Consider the following 19,581-nt stretch of genomic DNA (forward strand, 5'->3'; position numbering starts at 1 on the left):
AAGCCTGCCTTGATTTCTGCTGTTCTCTAGAGTGGGCGCTTCCCTGCTTCCCCATAAATTCTCACTAAGCATCATTTGCACTGCTGATTCCCCATCCCAAGCAGTGTCCTTGTGGGCAGTGGGCTCCAGGACAGCCGCTGAGCTTGTATCTGACATCCAGAGAGTGCTCCACAGTCTGAGTGGCTCTGTGAGATGCAGGAGGATGAACATTAGTTTAGGAGTTTGTTTTAGAATCTATGCAATGTTGGGCAGGTCACCCACCCGTCAGAACCCAGTCAAATGTGATGATGGCTAGACCTTTTGACATGTGCACTTCCTGGACAGCTATTTTGACTACTCCAGCCCTTGGCCATCCAGGCAGTAGACTGTACCTTTGAGGAAACGCAACTGCTCATAGCTCCATGAGGCACAGAAAGGCAATGAAACAGATGCTTAGGGTCCATGTCAGGGTACCAATACCCACCCAACACCTCCAGCCATCCTCTCTAACAGGCCTTGGCTCTGAGGAGAGTTCTTAGACAGGGTTCAGGATCCCTAGCCTGCAGTAGCCCTCAACTCCTTGCCTGGTATCACTGGGCACTCCAAGCCCTAGTTCCTCAGAGCCCCCATCACACCTCCTGGGTTCCCATACACACACAGCTTTGGGGCCTGTTGACCTTGTTTCAAAGTCATAGTTGGGCCTCATCATAACCAGAGACAGGTAGGGTCTCAGTGACTTCTGAAAACCTGTTTCTTACATTGAAAATGGGTTAGTGGCTGGAGACATGGCTCAGTGGTTGAGAGCACTGGCTGCTCTTCCAGAGGACCCAGGTTCAATCCCCAGCAACCACAAGGCAGATCCAAGGGACCAGATACCCTCTTCTGGATTCCTTGGACACTGCACGGAAGTCCTACAGAAATGTGTCATACACATAAGTAGTAAAACAAATTGAAAAAGAGAACAGAAAAGAAAGTGCATTAGTGACTACCCCTGTAAGTGTGCTTCAAAGTAAAACGGGGAAGTGGAGAGCCTCCAAAGGCTGATACAGGAGATAAACTGGCTGGGGAAGGCTCAACCCAGGACAGAGGAGGAATGCCGACCGCTTTTAAGTCTCCCAGGCAAAGCCAGAGGTGGTCACAGCTGGTTAGTCGTGAACATTGGTGCCACTGCTCATTACAAGTGAGGCTTTTTGTTTAAGCAATTTATCCATCTGGAGACAAGGTCTCACTCTGTAGCCCTGGCTAGCATGAAACTTACAATGTAGACCAGGATGGCCTCATACTCAGAGATCTGCCTGCCTCTGCCTCCCCAGAGCAGGAATTTAAGGTGTGCATCACCACACCCAGCAAGAATTATTTTTATTTAGGTGTATGTGTGTATGTGTGAATGTATGCTAGTGTCTATGGAAGCAAGAAGACAGTGTTGGAGCTTCAGGATGGGTGCTGACTGAACCTGGGCTCTCCGGAAAGGCAGCAATCGTTCTTACTAGCTGAACCATCTCTCCAACTCCTAAAAGGAGGCTTAATCCCGAGTGATCAAGGACTTCTTGGTAGAAGAAACTTTCTTCTACCCAACACCTGCACATACCCAGGTACAAGAACCTCCTTTTAGGTTCTAACCCTCATACCAGCCAGAGGCAACCTGATTATCTGTAGTGACATGGAAAAAAAAGGGATAGAAGAGATGGAGGTCCAGGGACTGGAAGGAGCGACTTGATTTTCCAGCCAGGCTCAGAGTCTACTGCCACCAAGCTGAGTCCTGCAGGTGGCGACAAGGTACCTGGGTAACAAAGTGTCTAGGATCTCCATGTCCACCCAGACTCCGCACCGGTGATGGTGATTCTAAACTCTGCCGGGGTTGGAGTACAACGCAGGCAGCTAGCCTGAGAGACAGGGGAGACCAGCCCAGTGAAGCGATCGGTGTGCGGCGCGTGCGCGCGGCTAGGCGGGGTCACGTGCGCGCGCCGGACCGTGGACACCAGGCGGACGTCCCCGGTCTAGTCCTCAGCGTCCCGCAAGGAAGGAGGTCGAGCGCGTCCCCGAGCTCGCTCACCGGGGCCCGCCCCTCGCACCTGCGGGCGAGCTGGGCGGGGCCGGGGCGGGGCCGCACTGTCTCCGCCCACTCGTCCCGAGCCCCGGGAGCTCCGGCGGAACCGAGCAGCGAGGCCCTAAAAGGCCGTGAGCGCGGCGAGGCGAGGCGCGGTGCAGACAATGGGAGCGGCATTGGCGAGAGCCGCGGAGCTCCGGGCCTGGCGAGGACCGGAGGCCGCGCCATGAGCCCCGCAGCCGGACGCCCCGCTGCGCCGCGCGCGGGCCGAGGCGAGCGGCCTCTGCGAGTCCCGGGCCGCGCCCTGGGGCTGGCGATGAGCTGCCGAGGCTGAGGATGATGGTAGATTGCCAGGTGAGTTGGCGTGGGGCCCTGTAGCCGTGGGCGTGGACAAGGCCCGTACCCACTTGGAGAGCGAGAGTGACCGCATCCACGCAGAGCGTGCACTTAACACTGTTCCAACCAGTCTTAGTACAATCGAGAAACTGAGGTCTGGAAAGAAACACGCCAGGTGGGCGGAGACGAGCGGAGAGGGAAAGGCTTCCGGCCCCTGGGGTCATCAGGGCTCTAACCTCGCGGAGAGGAATGAGAGTCTCCTGAGGTCCTGGGTAACACTGGCTAACCCCTCCTCGTGGAGCCCACCCGGGCACGAGCCCACACCCCTACTCACTCTCGGTAGATTCTACAGACTTTCTAGGTTTCCGAGGAGGGTGGGACAGTGGAGGTGGTGTGGTGAGGTGGAAGAAGAGGCAGGAGGCAGCTCTGTCTTGGGGCTGAGGCGTCCAGTCTCCTAGCAACATTGGGGGTGCCTATTGTACGGCAGGCGCTGTGGACAGAGAGATGCTAAGATTCCCAGGGTCTGCTTGTCAGGGACCATCCTCAGACTAGCCTGGAGGGCAGGGCGGAGGTCTTTAGTGTGAAGGAGGCTGCGGAGGAGACCTCAGTTTCCTCCTTTGCACGTTAGGATGCTTAGCCTTTGGGACCGCCCCCTCCCCGGGGGCGTTCCAGGGGCTTGTGGAATGTCTTTTGGCTTTGGTCCTTCAATGACCCATAAGAATTCTAGGAAAATGCCTTCCCCCTGGTGGACTTGGTGAGCAGAGAGCGAGTGGCCTTAGGGTTTGAGTGACTTAAAGGCCAGGGTAACTCAGGGAGACAAAACTCTAGACCATTCCTCCAGGGTCCAGGGACAAGACCACCACCCTCGTTAGAATGTGTGGTTCTTATTTGGAAATGGGGTCCGAGTCATTTCCTAGACTGAAAGAGGAGGCCTCCTGAGTGAGCCAGAGCCCCAGAGGCATCAGAAGGAAAGAGGGGAGAAATGAGGCTTCTGAGGTCTTTGTGGTAACCCCTGAAACCTACAGGTCCTGTTCCTTTGCCCAGCTGGGGCCTGGGAGACTTGCTACCTTGACAACACGCAAACAAAAGGTTGTGTTTTGTTTTCAGGGTTCCTTGCCTGGGGGCTGTAGTGTCGGTACTGGCCACTGGGGGGCAGCAGTGTCCTTGTACTCAATGGAGCAACTTGAGGGGGAGCAGAGTTCCAAGAGTCATTCTTTGGGTGTTGTGTGTTCCACTCTTCTAGGCCTCTCCCAACTAGCACCCCTGTCCTCAGAGTGAGCTGGGTATAAGGACCCCAGCTTCCTCTTGTCCTTTCACGTAGTGTACCTTGCGTGCCAGAACTCTAACCAGTGGCTGCCTTGCTCCTGGGTGTGGCTCTTAAAATGATGTCTGTAGATAGGTTCTTCGAGAATTCCTAAGAATGCAAGAGGACAAGCAGAAGTTCTGCTTATCCTCCAGGGTGCGAGAGTCTGCCCCTAACTCACAGCGAATGGCCCCCAGACCTTGAAAATAATCCATTTCGTGTTACAAGACCCTCGCTGGTTCAGCTGGGAAGAACCGCCCTGAAGCTCATTCATATGTGACTGGTAGGATCCAGTAGGGCCTTGGACCTCAGATCTGTGTTGACCATGGGTATGATACCTCTGTGGGTTCTTTGCCACGTGGACCTGCCTTTCTGTAGGACAGCGCATAACATCAGAACCTGCTTCCTCAGAACCCGGCAGGGAAGATGGAGGGCCAGGAAGAAACAAGAGAAAGCCAGTAAGACATAAAATACTTCCACTTCTAAACCGAATATTGGTGGTGGCCTTGTGGTCACAGTACTTGCTGGTTGGAAGCTGGTCAGATCCAGCACACTTCAGGGGATGGAGTTAGGAAAGGCAGGTCAGTGGGAGGCATTCTGGGTTGAGGTATGGGCTGAGCTTCGGAAGACTTAGTGTGCACGCAGGCCACGGGGAGGTGTGTGTCAGAGTGGCACTGCCTGACTTTGTCAACCCTCCAGTGTGTAGACAAGGGGACGGGACCAAAAAGGGCATGACTGTCCCTGCACCCTGCCCAGAGCCAGGAGTGCTGTGGGTTATATCCCCGCCACTTTCCATCCCTGCCCGTGATTCTTAAGGTTGTGTTTTAGTCACAGCTGACAGCAACCCCCAAGTGTTACGGTGTCATCTCATACACACAGCCGGAATGAACACCCCCCCTCCACTGTGCTCATGGGAGACCAGGCAGGCCCTGAGAGGCACCATGGCTACCCCAGGAAAACAGAGGGCCAAGATGGGTGACCCATATGGCCTTTCACCTCCTGAGATTGAAGGGCTAGGGATGTGGACACAGACGGGTTGTCCTCGCACCGGGGTGACCATGAGCGGCACGAAGCTGCCACCTCCTCACCTGCTGTTGTGTTCGTTGCTGTCACTCCCGGCTCCACGCATGCTGCTGTCTCTTGACTCTTTTTCCGTTTTCATGTATGTGTGTTACACATGTATGTGTACATATGTGCATGTATGTTATGCATGCATGTGTTTCGATCATTTGCTTTTCGTAGTTTTGGTCTGTTCGTTTTGAGACAGGGTTTCTATATAGCACTAGCTGTCCTGCACCTCACTCTCTAGACCCCAGAATTCACAGAGATCTTCCTCCAGGTGCTCGGGAACTCCACCACACCGGGCTTAGACGCATGTGTGGGCCACGAATATGGTAGGTGCTGTATTCATTGAGGCAGGGTCTCAACTAATATGACCAGTCTTGCTGGCCAGCCTGCTCTGGAGATCCCTGTCTCTACCCTTTGAGGCTAGAGTTATAGCTGGATAGCTGCACCCATCAGGCATTTGACTGGGTCGGTCCCGGCCCTGTAACCCCTGGGCCACCTCCCCAGCTTCTGACTCTTCTGGTCGTCTGAACTTGGTAAAGTAGCGGACATGGAGTAGAGACAGAGACCCATTGTCCATTTGCTTGTGTACCTCATAGGCCGGCCACACCAGAGAAGGCAGGAAGAGCAGTGCAGAAAGCTATCAGGGAGTGAGACAGGAGTCAAGTAGGTAAGCATGACAGTGATGAATAGGTGACAGACCTGGTACATTGTGTTAGTGTCCCGTGGCTGCTCTAGCCAAGATGCCATTTACAGGATGACCGTGTGCAACAGAAACCTGCTCTCATGGTTCTAGAGGCCTAAAAAGCAGGGCATCAACACCACTGAGTCCTGTCCTCAGGCTCCAGGAGAGCATTCAGCCTCTGGCATGGATGTAGTCCTTAGCTTTTTAAATCCCACCCCCCAAACATGTCACTCCAAGTCCTCTGCCTTCACAGGACTGCCCCTCTCCCTCTCTCCCTCTCCCTCTCCCTCTCCCTCTCCCTCTCCCTCTCCCTCTCCCTCTCCCTCTCCCTCTCCCTCTCCTTCTTTGTGTGTGTGTGTGTGTGTGTGTGTGTGTTAGGATGAACTCTGCCTGATTTAACCCATCCCAGTCTAGCCTTGTGTTGACTGTATCTGCAGGACCCAAGGTCTTTTGGAAGGACACAGCTGAGCCTGGGGTGAGGGTATGGAGAAGGCCAGGTTCCTTCAGGTCTTAGGGGGCATTTGAGGATGTGGCAGGAATTTCACCCCTGTAGGAAGGCTTGGAGGCTACCAAGGGTAGCACCAGTAGGTGGCGCTGTGACTTCTGGTGTGTAGGTCCAGAACTGCACTGCCCGGTACTGAGTTTCCACAAAGGCTCACCTGGTTACCAGGAGACCAAGCAAACTGTAAACAGGTCAGGAGTCGTCACTGGTGACACACACTGAAGGAAATCAGAATCAAAGTGGGTGAGCCGCAGGGTGTTACTGATAGCCATTGAGGAGGAGACCTGAGCTCGTCCCCCACCCCTCTCTCCAACACAAACACTCCTTGGGGCCTGGACTTCGCTTCCCTCTGGATCTTCACCAGTAAGTTGTCCTGGCCTACTGCAGTTTCCAAACAGTTCTCCCATGGACAGCACCTCAGCCTGTCACCAAACAAGTCATAAAGAGGAACACAGGGCAGGAATATGGGGCCAGGAGCTGGTCTGATGGGAGAGGGTGTGACGGAGGCCTCGGGACCTGAGCTCAGCTTCAGCTCAGCTGTCTGAAGTCTGGTGGGTGAGGATCCCATGCCAGGGAGCGGTGGGAGTCCTGGTACCCCTTGACTGCACTTTAGCCTCTAATCATCTGCCAAGAGCTCTGTGAGGTTCGCTTCTCCCTCCAGGCTGGCACTTTACTTCTGGGTGGGGACACTGGTTGGCTGGGCATGGGGACAACCCTTAGCTGGATAATGACAAGCCCCAGGTGACACTCCTTTACAGACAAGCCAGGGAGGGGCCAGGCACCAGGGCTAGTGTCAGGAATGCTTTCTAGTTATACTGGGCTTCCGGTAGTCAGAGCCCTGGCAGGGTGGGAAGGCCCTGAGGTGGTGGTTAGCGGGAGTGGAGATGCAAACCAACCTAGACGGTTTTCTCATCCCCTAATTTTAATGAGGGCCTTAGCTCTGCTTTCTGTGCTGTGTTGGGTCTGGGGCCTCAAGAGGCTGTCTTAGAGGGTCACGGTGGCCCACGCCTCTAATCGTGGCCGAGGCAGGAGAATTATGGGTTCAAGGTCATCCTGAGGTACATTGTGAGACCTCTTTCCCCCTCTCCCCCAAAAAATCCAAGAGTCTTTTCTTAGAGGTATGGCTAGGTGGCTTCCTTGTGGGCAAGGTAGGTTTGGGGAGCCTCCAGGTCCCCTTACAGGTAGCTGAGACAGCCTGAAGAGGTAGAGATGGGAAGGAACGTGACATCCCCTTAAAAATGACAAGCCCCAGAAGAAGGGAGAGTTCCCATGGCAACCTAGTACAGTTGCTTAGCAACCACAGTCCCCCAAAATACCTGCAGAAAGGCTCCCAGCTAGGGGTTTTCCCACCGCCTGTGTGTGGCTCTTAGCTCTGAGTTTGCTTGGGTACCTCTTAAGGTTGATTCACCCACACCTCCACACAGGACCTAGCAGCCTTCACCTCCTGAATCGTTTCTGAGAGAAACCCCAGTCTACTCCCTCTTCCTGTCACCCCAGGCTGCAGCTGCCTACCGTCAGGCCAGTCCCCTAGCAACCAGTGCCGTTTTCTGAATGTCTGCGTGACTGTGGACAGTGTGAGAATGTCAGAAAATTCAGAATCAGAGCTACAGTCAGTTGTAACCTGGTGCCAGCCATACTAGAGGGACAGGTGTGATGTTTTAACAACACCCCAGCCCATACACAAACACCTGTAGTCCCAGATTCCCTAGTCCTGGGGCAAGGTGGCATCTCGGATATGGCAAAGACCGAGAGTCCCCTGGACCGCCTAGAGTACAAGGCTGTTGTCCTAAACCAGCTTTGAGACTAACTGGCCAGGTGACCCCAGCATAATAATTCTTATTAGCCTGTTTCTCCACCTGTGACTCATTCGCCTCTCTTCCTGTGTGCTCAACACTTTAAACATAAATGCTACCCTGAAAGTTAATGTCACTTTTGGGGACTTGCATGGGATGTGAGAAATCGGGCCCAGGGCCTGCACTTGCCTGAGTCCGCCTCAGCCAGTAGATTCCAGGGCTTCAACTTGAGGCAACTGGCTTCCAGCACACTGTCTGTGCAGCTGGGCACCAGACTCAGGGCTTTAGTACTAAATATCCTGAGATGATTGCTAAGCTAGTCTGTGTTTTTCGTTTGTATATTTTTTTGAGAACGATATCACCATGTAGATCAGGCTGGCCTTGAATATACAGAGATCTACCTGCGTTTACCTCCTACATGCTGGGATAAAGATGAGTGCCACCATCCTTCAGAACCTGACTGTTCTCTCTCCTTCTTCCCCTTTCTCCAAGGAATTTCCTACCGCTGGCTTCCCTGCAAGGGACTGTGTAACTGTAGGTTCCCTTAGGTGCTAAGTTCATTTGCGGAGCCCAACCCGGTGCTGGAAGAAGGCTGCCCGGGCACAGAGTTGAGCAAGAGGCGGCGTCTGACCACCTGGACTGGCCTTGCAGCATAGAGGAGAGGGCAGGAAGGAGCTGGTGGACTTTTTTTTTTTTTTAAAGATTTATTTATTTATTATATATAAGTACACTGTAGCTGTCTTCAGACACACCAGAAGAGGGCATTGGAACTCTTTACAGATGGTTGTGAGCCACCATGTGGTTGCTGGGAATTGAACTCAGGACCTCTGGAAGAGCAGTCGGGTGCTCTTAACCGCTGAGCCATCTCTCTAGCCCGCTGGTGGACTTTTTGGAGGGGCAGATGTGAGGATACAACCTCCAGCCATTCTATCTGGGTGTGGCAGCAGGGAGTGAGCTGTTGGTTACTCCTTGACCCAGGAGGAGTCACAGTCGCTCAGTCTCTTACTGGATAACCTTGGGCTATGGCCTGGCCTCTGACCTGAGCAAAGTTTGCTTGTTCTGGGAGGGACAGAGGCACAATTTGGGCAAGCCCATGATAGGGGCTTCACCAAGGGGAAGAGTGGGGTAAACAGTGACCAAGATTGTCCCTGCTCATGCCATCCCAGCATGGAGGGAATGAAATTAGAGCCCCAACCCACCACTGCTTGGGCACCCTACCCTCTGCACAGCTTTGCCCCCTGGCCTCGTAGCCATGCCCTTTAGACTGGGTGCATAATTAAAGGAACCGAGGCTTCTTGTTCTTCTGGAGCTAGGTGAGAGGAGTGAGTCCTCTCTCTGCTCTCCTCTACGTGAGTTGGAACCCAGAGTCTTCTCTCCTGCAAAGAGCTGAGCCATTTCTCTTAGTAGTGCCTTTATTACCAAAGGAGATGAGGAGAAGTGAGCCTGTCTAACCTACCTCCTCTTCTATCTCTTCTAAAATTCCATCCTGAGCCTAGGTAACATGTCCCAAGAGACCGCCGGTGGGTGAGATATCCCGTAAAGTTCAAACTGGGAGGGCGGAGAAGAAAGGGTTTTGAGGCCTTGGGGCTCTCCCCACCTGAAAGGAATCCATTCTAAAGGAATCTACCTATGCCTGGCTGAGGCCCAGCCCTGGTTGTCAGCCTCATCTTCTATCCCCTGTCACAAGGAGGGGTAGGTGCTAGCAGGTCTGGAAGTCAGAAGGGAGGATGAATCCAGGCTGGTGGGAATCCTGGCTTGGACCTGGACAGGCTCTTTAACACCGAGCCTCCAGGATCTCCCCTGCAGACTTAAAGACATGGAGTATGCGTGAAGGTGCTCAGACACCAAAGGAACAGGGAGTGTATGATGGCATATAGCTACAGGATTCTATAGGCCTGATAGATGCAGGAGTGACTGCCCTTGGAACAGGCAACAGGCAGGAATACTTGCAGACTTTGAATTGAATCCATAAATATTTCCAGACAGACCCTGAAAAGTTGAGCCATTTGAGGCGGCCTTGCCGTCATCCACTGCCTCCCAAGGGCCCATTACTGGCCTCTGAACTGAACATCCATGCTCAGAATTGGTCTTTAAGAGCAAGGTGGTTCAGCTGGCTTAGAGCAGCCCTGGGTGGCCAGAGTGACACCCGGAGGCTGGAGGGAGCATGTGGGCAGGTAGAGTCCAGTAGGAAGGGGTTAAGATTCATAGCCTCAAAACGCCTTGGGATTCTTTCTGAGAGTGTTTCCTTCCTGGCAGCCAGGGCTGGGAAATCCCTTCACGGAGCCCTCGCTTCCTGCACTGCTCCCAGCAGCCCTGCCAGGAACAGGTGCTGGATGTAGGCGCTGAGAGAGTGAGCCACCGGGTCACACTCACTCTGCCCTTGTTGGGTAGGTGTGTGGGAAAGATGCTAGGCCTTCCAGGCCTCAGCTTCAAGATGGAGCGGCTGTGTCGCTTGCTGCCTTGTGTGGGACGCACATCAGTGTGTGCTTTGTGTGCATGCCAGTGGCTCGGGAATATCTCCCTGTCCCATGTTTCAGCAAATCCAGGCCCTTGTCACTGTGGTCCACTAGTGTGTGTGTCCCCAGACAGGACAGACCTACAGGTGACTGAGCCAATGTGTATATACGTGAAGGGACAAGTAGCTGTGTGCAGGGCCTGTCACATCTTGGCTGTGGAGTGAGGAGGTGAGCCTTTGCCCTCCGCTGCCTCAGTGTCCGTTTCCTGATCTGTTCCTATGTTGATAACCATTCACAGCTCACCTGGCATTTCAGTGGCTGGGAAGGGCTCTACATAGTGCCTGGTGTGCATGGTCATTCCAGATGGGGACATGGAGACCAGGCAGCCTCTGGCAGGCCCCAACAGGAGAGGAGACCTGGCAATTTGCTCTTCTGTTAGGTTCCCAGATATGAGCATCTGAGAGTCTTGCCTTCTGGAAAGACACCAATGGAGGAACAAAATTCTAGGGTTGGTAGAGAGCCAGCAGGTAGCTGGGGGCTGGGGGTGGAGGTGGGGAACCAAGCAGTACCAGCCCCCAGGCTGGGGAACTTCCTTGCTGGAAAAGTTCTGTGGGAAAGAGGGCAGCAGGCACCAGCTCTGCCATCTCCTGGCATCCAGCTGCAGTCCCAAGCCCTCTTAGGTCAGGGCAACTCAGGAGGTCCTTCTGAAAGGGTAGTCTGCTTCCCAGCCCTGGGCTGCAGACTGGTGACAGCTCTGGGCACGCAGTGTCCCTGGCACAGCAAACAGTCCCCCCGCACCACAAGGGCCCATTTGTCCCGACTCCTGTGGTTCCCGAACCCTGGATGACCATGCCCTGCTGGGCACAAGAGCCTGGCTGTGGGCTCCACTCACCCACAGCCTCTCCCAGCTCTCTGCTGACCCTTGGTGTGGGCTTCTCTGCTCGGGCCAAGCTGCACCAGAACAACCTATAGTTAGCCGATGGCCAGAGAGCCACTGCCTAAAATTGCTTCTGGCCAGCCAGGAAAGAAGGAAGATCCTTGTGCTGAACCAGAGCTGACTTGGCATCTCAGAGCAAGATGATTTCTGGGAAGAACCTGGCTCTTGTTCTAGGGAAAAGGGCGGCTGTTTCCCAGAGAGCCTGGCTGCCACCTCCCCTACCTTCCCGTGCTTTGGTGTTTTGCTTCACTCTCCTCTGGGGCGAGACAACGCGTCTGCTGGATCAGGTGGGCACACAATGCACCCTTCCTCCTCTGTGAAGCTCGCTCTCATGGTCCTGAGGAATTGTGACTAGAGTCCAAGAATTTGGAAGCCACAGGAGCCACAAGGACATTCAGATCCACCTGTCTATGCAGGTACTCACCAGTGCCGAGTCAGGCACCTACCATGCCGGGAGCAGAGTCCCGGTCCTCCAGGGGCAGGTACCCAGCTCCCATCCCTTCTAGCGTCAGAAGGAAGGAAGGCTGCAGGTTGACCTAGCAGTGCTGGTGTGTGTGCTGTTACACGTGTGTGCATCCCCTTAGTTGTCAATACTTGTGAGAAGTCCCTGCCTTCAAGCACACTTTAGCCGTGGACATAGGTGAGAAGCAGGACACCACAGCTGCTGTGCCCATAAAGCTTAGGGCCCCTTGGCTTGTGGACAGTTGCTGTGACATCCTTTGTGCCAACCCCACTCTTCTCCTGCTATGCCATTCTCAATTTCAAACATGTAGTTTACTTGTGAAGCCCTAGGATGAGAGGTGGATCTTTGAGGGGAGTTGTGACATGTCTGTTTTGAGATAGGGTCTCATGTAACCCTGACTGGCCTCCAACTCTCTATGTAGCCACAGATGCCCTTGAATTCCCCACTCCCTTGTCCCAAACTCCCAAGTGGGAGGATGATAGGTGTGCACCACTATGTCCAGTTTGTGCATTTGTGGGGCTCGATCCAGGGCCTCATGCACACTGGGCTCTATCAACAGAGCAGTGTCCCCCAGCTTAGAATGGGTGGGTTCGCATCTGCTCTGCTCGATAGTGTATCACTGGCTTTTGAACAGTGTCACCAGACTGATGTTAATGCAAGCTGCTGTGTGGCCGGGGGTGGGGGTGCGGGTGGGGGTCTGTGGTCTTAGATGGTCAGATCCTGTGACCTTCCTAGTTAAGTATAGATACGGACCAGGTTTAGAAACTGTAGCATTTGTCACCAAAGCCATGTTGGTTACATTTTGCAAAGGTGTCATGGCTCTTAATTAACAAAAAACACCTGGCCTGGTTCTTCCGAGGACCAGCTGAGCAGCTTTGGGGTGCCCTTCTTCTGAACAAGTGGCCCACGCCAGGCCCTGTCATGTTTCCACTGAATATTTATTTTAAATGTGCAGCCTGTGTGAGGCAGAGATTAATTCGCTCTTTGTGGGCTAGGACCAACAAAGAAAAAAGACCTACCCAGCCATCAGGTGGCTTAGAATTTTGTCCATGTCCTAGCTCCCAGCTGCCACTTGGATCTTTCCAGTTGGAGGCAGGCTACTTGCAGGACATCATGGGGGTTAGGCCCAGGCTGCAGGAGGCAGAGCTAACTGCAGCTGCCCCCAAGAGGAGCTTCAAGCTCTTGGCAGTGCTGGATCCTGCTGGGCCGACGCCAGTGGGAGTGGCTGGGGCGGGCAGTTATTCTCAGGTCCTCCAGCTCTTGGCAACCGCATGACTCAGTGGTCTGGTGGAAGGCCTGGCAGCAAGGCAGCCAGCAGCACAGGGAAGCCCTGTGGTGAGCCAGTCTCTTGTGAGGTGCTTGGGGCGGGCCTCAGCTGCCAACCTGGTCCCCCTAGGCTTAGCCCATGCTGGGGCAGGTGTGGCATGTGCTTGCTGTGCTCCTGGCCTCCCCAGTCCAGAGCAGGAGAAGGCAACAAACACCCCATGGCTCTATGAAGCTTCCCATAAGTCACTTGGAGGCTCTGGCTCTTTCAAACCCCAGGAGTTCCCGAAATGCTCCCCTGACACCCTGACCATAGGTGGCGCTGTGAGGACAAAGGCATCCTGGTCTTTTTAAGAAAGGCAAGGGATTTTGGGAAGGAGCAGCTAGAAGCAGCAGCTACAGTCAGCAGTATTGGATAGACTGGCTCTGCTGCTCAACCCTGAGGGAGCCTTTTTGCCTGACTCTTTGTGGTGATTCAGTGATGTCTACACTGGGTGTGTTTTGTTAAGTGAGGGCTCCCTGAAATCATGAATCTGAACTGTGGCATGGTTGAAAAAGACCTGTCCTTCTGACCTAATGTCCTTCTGTCCTTCTGCTGTTGGGACAGCAGGCACCCACCAGGTTAGGGATAGTGGTCAGGGGAAACAGAGATCAGTATCCCAACCCAGGCTTCATCCACATGACAGACCACTGTTCTCAGGGATATGAACCCTGCAGCCATTTACCTGTCAGTGCTACAAGGAATATTTTCTGACCTTTAACTTGATTCAGAGTAGAAGAAAGCAGGCAGCCCTGGGAACTGAAAGGGTCTGCGCATTTCCATGGCCTCGTGACCTCAGGAAGATTACCCTCTCTGGGCTTCCATGTTCCCAGCTTTACTATGAAGATAATGATGCCAGCTTCAGCATTCTGGCCCAGGCTGGATAGGAAATGTTTTGTGTTCACTAAGAAGCGTTAAAAGCCCAGCCTGACTGGGGACCAGGGCTTCCGTATCTATTCCCTCTACGGATAAATTTTGTTTTGGGACTGAGGAGTACAGACAATGGTAGCCAATGGTAGGGCCTTTTGGTCAGAGAGCTAAGGCATACTCCCCTAACCCGAGGCCTGCGCTCTCCACTGGCCCCAGACAAGCCACTGAAGCCTGGACCACAAGAACATGTGTGGGGTGACTCAATGACAGCCAGTTCCTGGTGTGTGTGTGGGGGGGTAGAGGAACTGACCCCTCCCTTCCCTGTAGGACCCTAAGCATCAGGTCAACAGGCATCAGGAAAGAAGAACAGAGACTTGGCTCTAGTCAGCCTCCTGGACAGGATGTTATACAGAGTAAACAGCTCTGGAAGTCACCACTCAACTGAGTCACAGCTCCTAGCAACAGCCACCAGTTGTTTATAAACAATGGGCTCTCACCCTTCAGAGCCTGCCCCCCACCTGTGAAAGGCAGGAAGATGCTCCCCCAGCTGTAGTACCCCCACAGATGCTAGCACCTGGGCCAAGGGACGCCACACAGACTTCTGTGAGTGGCCAGGTACCTTCTCCCAGGGCCACTGGTGTGTAGAACAGAGCAGATGACACGGGTGTCTTGAGAGAGTAGGTAGGAGCATACACGCTAGTGTGCAGGCAGGGGTGCTGCTTTGTCCCTGTGTCAGGGGCTATACTCGGCCCCTAAAGCCGACTCTTGTGGCTCTGGGAACTCCTGTGGCCATCCTCGGTTCTAGGCTGTGACAGTGACAGGTGTCACGTGGCTCCTGAGGGCCTGGAACAAAGGGCCTGCTCTCCCGGGCCAGCCTGTGGCAGGGTGGGGCCGGGAGCATGTAGACGGGAGGAGGGGCAGGAGGACAACTGGCTCCTCCCTCCCTTTGGTCCCTCCTCCTGGAACCCCAGCTTCTGGAGTGGCAGCTGGTCCTTCTGGTGCTGTTCTTTGACCTGGCTGTGACTCAGGCCCTCCAGGCCTCTCAGCCTGCTCAGTATTGCTGCCCCAGGCAGAGAATAAGAATAGCCCCAGGATCAAGCCCTGCAGCCTAAGCTAAAGGTTGGGGCTTGATGGGGAAATGAGGGTACTAGGCCAGGGGAATGGTGGGAGGGATGAGGGAGTGTCAGGCAATAAGGAGTGTGCCTCAGAGGCGGGCATTGTGTCTTGCACAGGCCTGGTGGTCAGAAAGTCCATATGAATGCTTGTCCTCAAAGGCACTAACACAACGCCTCCTGGTCCCTTCCCACTTCCTCCACAGGCCTCTGTGGGAGACCCCTTTCTCACTGGTAAACCTATACCAGCTAATGCCAATGGCTAGGTGGGCAGTGCGGGAGAGAGGGGCCAATATGGAGGAGTGTGGTGTGGGGTGCGCTTGCAATCTTCCCTCCTCAAGGCTTTGAGCCAGCTGTCAGTCTGTCACTCTGCACAGGAAGACCACTGGATGATTGTAGATTGCTCAGAGGATAGAGCTAGGGTGCTGGTGGGGCCCAGTCTGTATGCTGGGTCTCCACCACCCCCACCGGGGATTGAAGTGCCTCTGGGGGAGCTGTAGATTTGGCGGCCCCCACCTTGCTTCCTGTCTCCTGTCTGGATGCCTGTCTTGCCAGAGTCCCAGGAGGTAAAAATGCAGCCTAGCCTCTGCCGATTTCATCCGGGGATCGGTGGGCTTTGCTGTAGGATCAGTGAGACCTTGGCCAAGTCCTCCTCTCCCTGACTCTGGTTCTTGTGTGTCCGATGGATGTGTTGAGCACGTTTAGTGGCTTCCAGGGATTGTTTTGCAGTAACATTAGGGAAAGGATGGTGGGTTGCTCTAAAGTCTAACACCAGCTTTGTCGCTGCCCTTCTGACTGGACAGACACCCTACCTAGTTTTTCTGAGGTCTCTTTTCCAAAATCCTGGCAATGGTGGTACTCAGTTGTTTTTGTTTTTTGTTTTTGTTTTGTTTTGTTTTGGTGTTTTGTTTTGTTTTGTTTTGTTTTGTTTTGTTTTGTTTTTGGAGCTGAGGACCAAACCCAGGGCCTTGCACTTGCTAGGCAAGCGCTCTACCACTGAGCTAAATCCCCAACCCCGGTACTCAGCTTTTACCACCCTACTTGGTCTTGGCTGGCAGCACCTGTAATCCCAGCATTAGGAGTTCAAGGTCATCCTTGTTCATAGAAAGTTAGAGGTCAACCTGGGCTACAAGACACCATCTTAAAGAAAAAATAAAAGCCCATGCCAGATACCCGGGACAGGAGCTCTGAGTTTGGTGGTCAGGAAAGGCTTTTAGAGTGGGGAAGCAGGGCTACCAAGACCTGGCTTATGCCCACTTGGTGACTCTGCCCCATCAAAGGCTGCTTTGATCCCAGTGTAGAGACCTCCAGCCCCCAAGGGAGATCAGTGGGATGAGGTCTTGGGGAAAGAGGCTTGGAGGAGAGCCATCTAAGGGGTGTAAGTTAGAGCTAGATTACTGGGCCAGCCCAGAACAGAGTCCTGGCCACTCATCCTTGCTTGCCCTGTGGCTGGTACAAGTGGGAATTCCTGGCCTTGCCCGTCACAGCAGCAGGTATGACAGCCATGCAGGTGACAGTAGGCCTAGGCACTCTTGGGGCTCAACTCCATTGGGGCAGGAGAGCCACAGACACACTATCCAACAGCCGGCCAAAGAGCCCACTCCCCCACTGGGTTCTCACCCTACTATGGCCCGGGAAGCAGACCGGGTCCATGCTAGGCCTCCTGTACCCAGGGGAAGGAAGAGATCAGTGTTCTTTGCCTGTGTCTCAGTGGTGACTGCCAGGCGGTGGGCCATTGCCCGCCACACCACAGCCTGCTCTCCCACTCCTCCCCCGCCTCCGACACCTTGTCTGGCACCCCTGCTGGTACCCTCTGCTGAGGTGAGTGTTGCTGGGAAAAGCTGTCAGGTCACAGCTAAGACCTGGCCTGGGCCATGGGAGTTGGCACCTTAGGGCTCCTTACTCTCCTTGTCAGAACTGGTTGAAGGAGTTTGGTTAGAAGGACCAGGAGACTGAGTCTCCTGTACCCAGTGTCAGCTCAGAGGCTGGGGTGCTGTGTGTGAGCTCTGGCTGGCCACCTGTCCCCAGCCGGGGCAGCATGCCTGTGGGCCTGTCTCAGCAGCTCACATTGGCTGGTGCTTCTTGGATTACACAGCTTTTGTGTCTTGACTCTTGACTCCGAGGAGAGCTGGTATGTTGTCCTCATTGTCTCTATCTTCTTGGCAGAGACATTGAGCTCTGAGGTGCGCCTGGGGCTCTGAGGATGTGTGGAGCAGGGAGTAGGGCTCAAAGCTAGGTTCCAGATCCCCCGGGATGCTTCCCGCCTGGCACTTGGCTGAGAGTAAGGAGGGCAGGGCTGGCAGTCTGTTGACCACTCTTCAGGGAAGGGAGAGAATGGGTGCCTGATGCCAGGGCCTTCCTGGGGTCCTGGGGGACTGATGAGACTGTGGGACATGTGGAGCTTCTGCATGTGCTCAGTGGTTCCCTTGACTGCTCTGATCAGCCCACACAGGCCCGAGCTTGCCCCTCGGGCCTCCTACTCTCTTCAGTTTTCTGTCTGGGGCTCAGGTCTGAGTCTCAGTCTCTATTTCTATGTGTTTGTGTCCCCACTGGCTTTCTCCTCTGCCTCCATGTACCTCACATGGTACCTGAAGCATTATTGATCCCCAGGGTTGTCAACAACCACAGTGGGTATTTTGTGACTAGGGGGAGCAGCCATAAGGGTGACATTGGTTCTTGCTCCATGAATAACACTTCTCATGGTGCCAATTAGACTGGGCTTCACCACCGTGAGCGCTCCCAGTGTGGAGCTGCACTGGTGGGACAGAGAGCAAATCCAGAGTGTGGATTCCTTGAGGCTGAACCCAGAGAGGCTGATCCAGAATCATGTGTGTCCTTACATGGGCCATCAGCATTGCCCCAGGCTTCTTGGTGTGTGTGTGTGTGTAACAGTCATTTAGCATGTTCCTGTATACAGACAACATTTTTAATATTTTTAATTATATTTAGATGTGTGCATCTGCGTGTGGGTATAGCTATTCGATATCAGGGATGTCAGGGGCATCAGATCCCCTCTCGCTGGAGTTTGAGCTAGCAGTGGATGCAGGGAACTGAACTTAGGTCCTCCTCCAGGGCAGTAAGTGCTTTTAACAGTTGAGCTATCTCCCCAGCCCCTCTTATTTATTATGTGTATGCATATACATGGGATGTATGTGGGCCTGTGTGCCACCGTGCATGTGTGGTGGACAGGAGACAGCTTCCCTGGAACGTAGCTGGGTTCAGACCGTCAGGCTTGCACTGTCTGGCAGTGAGCCTGCATCCGCTGAGCTTCAGGCTGCTTTTGTTCCAGTTTTCCTTGGGCAGTAACTCTATGTGAGGTCAGAGATTTGGGGTAATCATGTCACATCCCTCCACCCAGTATGACCTCCTGGGGGAGTTGCTACTTCAGTTCCCTCCTCCACTCCTCCACGTAGGCTCCTGGCGACTGCAGGGCACAGGGTAGAGCTGGGCCACTCAGGCCCAGGTGCGTCACCTCCCACCAAGGTGTGTGCTCACACGCCCACGCAGGGCCACCCCAGAACCCAGGCAGGCCAGGAATGATGATGCCCTAGTCGGGAAATGACAGAGGAGATGAGCTGGGCCACACCCTAGCAGTGACCTAATGCCATGAGCTGGAAATGTAGAACAACAGACAGATGAGCGGGCAGGCCTTCACCTGCCAGCCGGAGGTGAAAAGTCTTCTGTTGTGAAGCAGGGCCTTGCTCTGTGGCCTAGGCTGGTTCCAAGTTCATGATCTTCCTGCTTCAGCCTCCCCAGTGCTGGGGTTGCAGGTGTTGGCCACTGTGCCTAGACAAGAGGGACAAAAGGATTTCTATCAGGGCTCACCCGGCTGCTGTCCTCACTGGCTGTGGCCTAGCTTGGGTATGAAGAAGTGTTGACTCATTTCTGTGGTTGTTCTGACATTGCCTGGTGTCCAGGTCTGGCAGTCTGATACCCAGCAGCATGGAACTGGGCCCTGGGAGCCATCACAGGGCAGCTTTGGCAGCCTGAAGGGCTAGTGAGCGCTCACCAAAGTGGGGTGAGGGTGGACTTTCATCCTACTCGGGGGAGGTTCAGAAGACAGGAAGCCAGACTCCAGGGACCGAGGCAGTTGGGGGCTCATTTGGGAATCAGGGATGGTGTCCAGGGGTAAAGCCCACAGGTGCCGCTTAGCTCCCACGCAGCCTCTAATCATGTTCGGGAACACAGCTGGTGTGGTCGGGTCACCCAGAGTTACAGGAGACGCCTGAATTTCGGATTTTTATGTGAAATCACCTGACCTTTTACTGTTGGCTCAAACATTTAAAAACACTTTGCAGTCCAAACAAAATACATGTGTGAGGCACTCTTGGCTTGCTTCTAGTCTCCGACTGTCAGCTCAAAGCCTGGCTCTTTGAGGGACATCACCCAACTGTGTAAGTCAGCATTGTTCTTGAGGGGTTTGTTGTGCCTCCCAGTGAGGGCCAGATGCACTCCCAGGAGGGCTGGGATGAGGAAGGGGAGAGAGGCTCCTTCCTTGTAACCTTCTCCTGCAGAGGAGAGCAGTGCTGTGTGACAGCCCAGGCGTTAGGGTTAAGGTGAGCCTCACATTTCAGACTCACCCTCCCTCAATCACCAGGGTTGTCCCCCACCTCCCTTATGAACATGTGAGCATCAGGACTCAGTTTCCCCAAGGACCCACTGCCTGGGGCTGCTTTGTTCTCAGGATCCTGTCAGTGACTGGGCAGAGTGAAGCACATAGGAAATGGCTT

The 19,581-nt window shown here is 54.2% G+C and overlaps 1 protein-coding gene across 11 annotated transcripts in view; it reads left to right on the plus strand.

The window, feature by feature from the left end:
* Window positions 1-2,100: 2,100 nt before the first annotated feature.
* Ralgds (ral guanine nucleotide dissociation stimulator) overlaps window positions 2,101-19,581 on the plus strand; it is a 40,273-nt gene continuing 22,792 nt past the window's right edge. For 4 of the 11 annotated variants that reach the window (XM_087651028.1, XM_087651029.1, XM_087651031.1 and 1 more), the window contains exon 1: window positions 2,101-2,380. In XM_087651028.1, coding sequence (XP_087507154.1) covers window positions 2,363-2,380 — 18 coding nt within the window. In that variant the 5' untranslated portion in view covers window positions 2,101-2,362. Of the gene's footprint in view, window positions 2,381-6,013; window positions 6,281-11,070; window positions 11,520-19,581 lie in introns of those variants that run through there. The other 7 variants (XM_087651036.1, XM_087651038.1, XM_087651034.1 and 4 more) reach the window with 6 other exon arrangements.

Source organism: Rattus norvegicus, chromosome 3 (assembly GCF_021556685.1).
Source record: "Rattus norvegicus strain SHRSP/BbbUtx chromosome 3, alternate assembly SHRSP_T2T, whole genome shotgun sequence".
In the NCBI taxonomy this organism is placed as follows: Eukaryota; Metazoa; Chordata; class Mammalia; order Rodentia; family Muridae; genus Rattus; species Rattus norvegicus.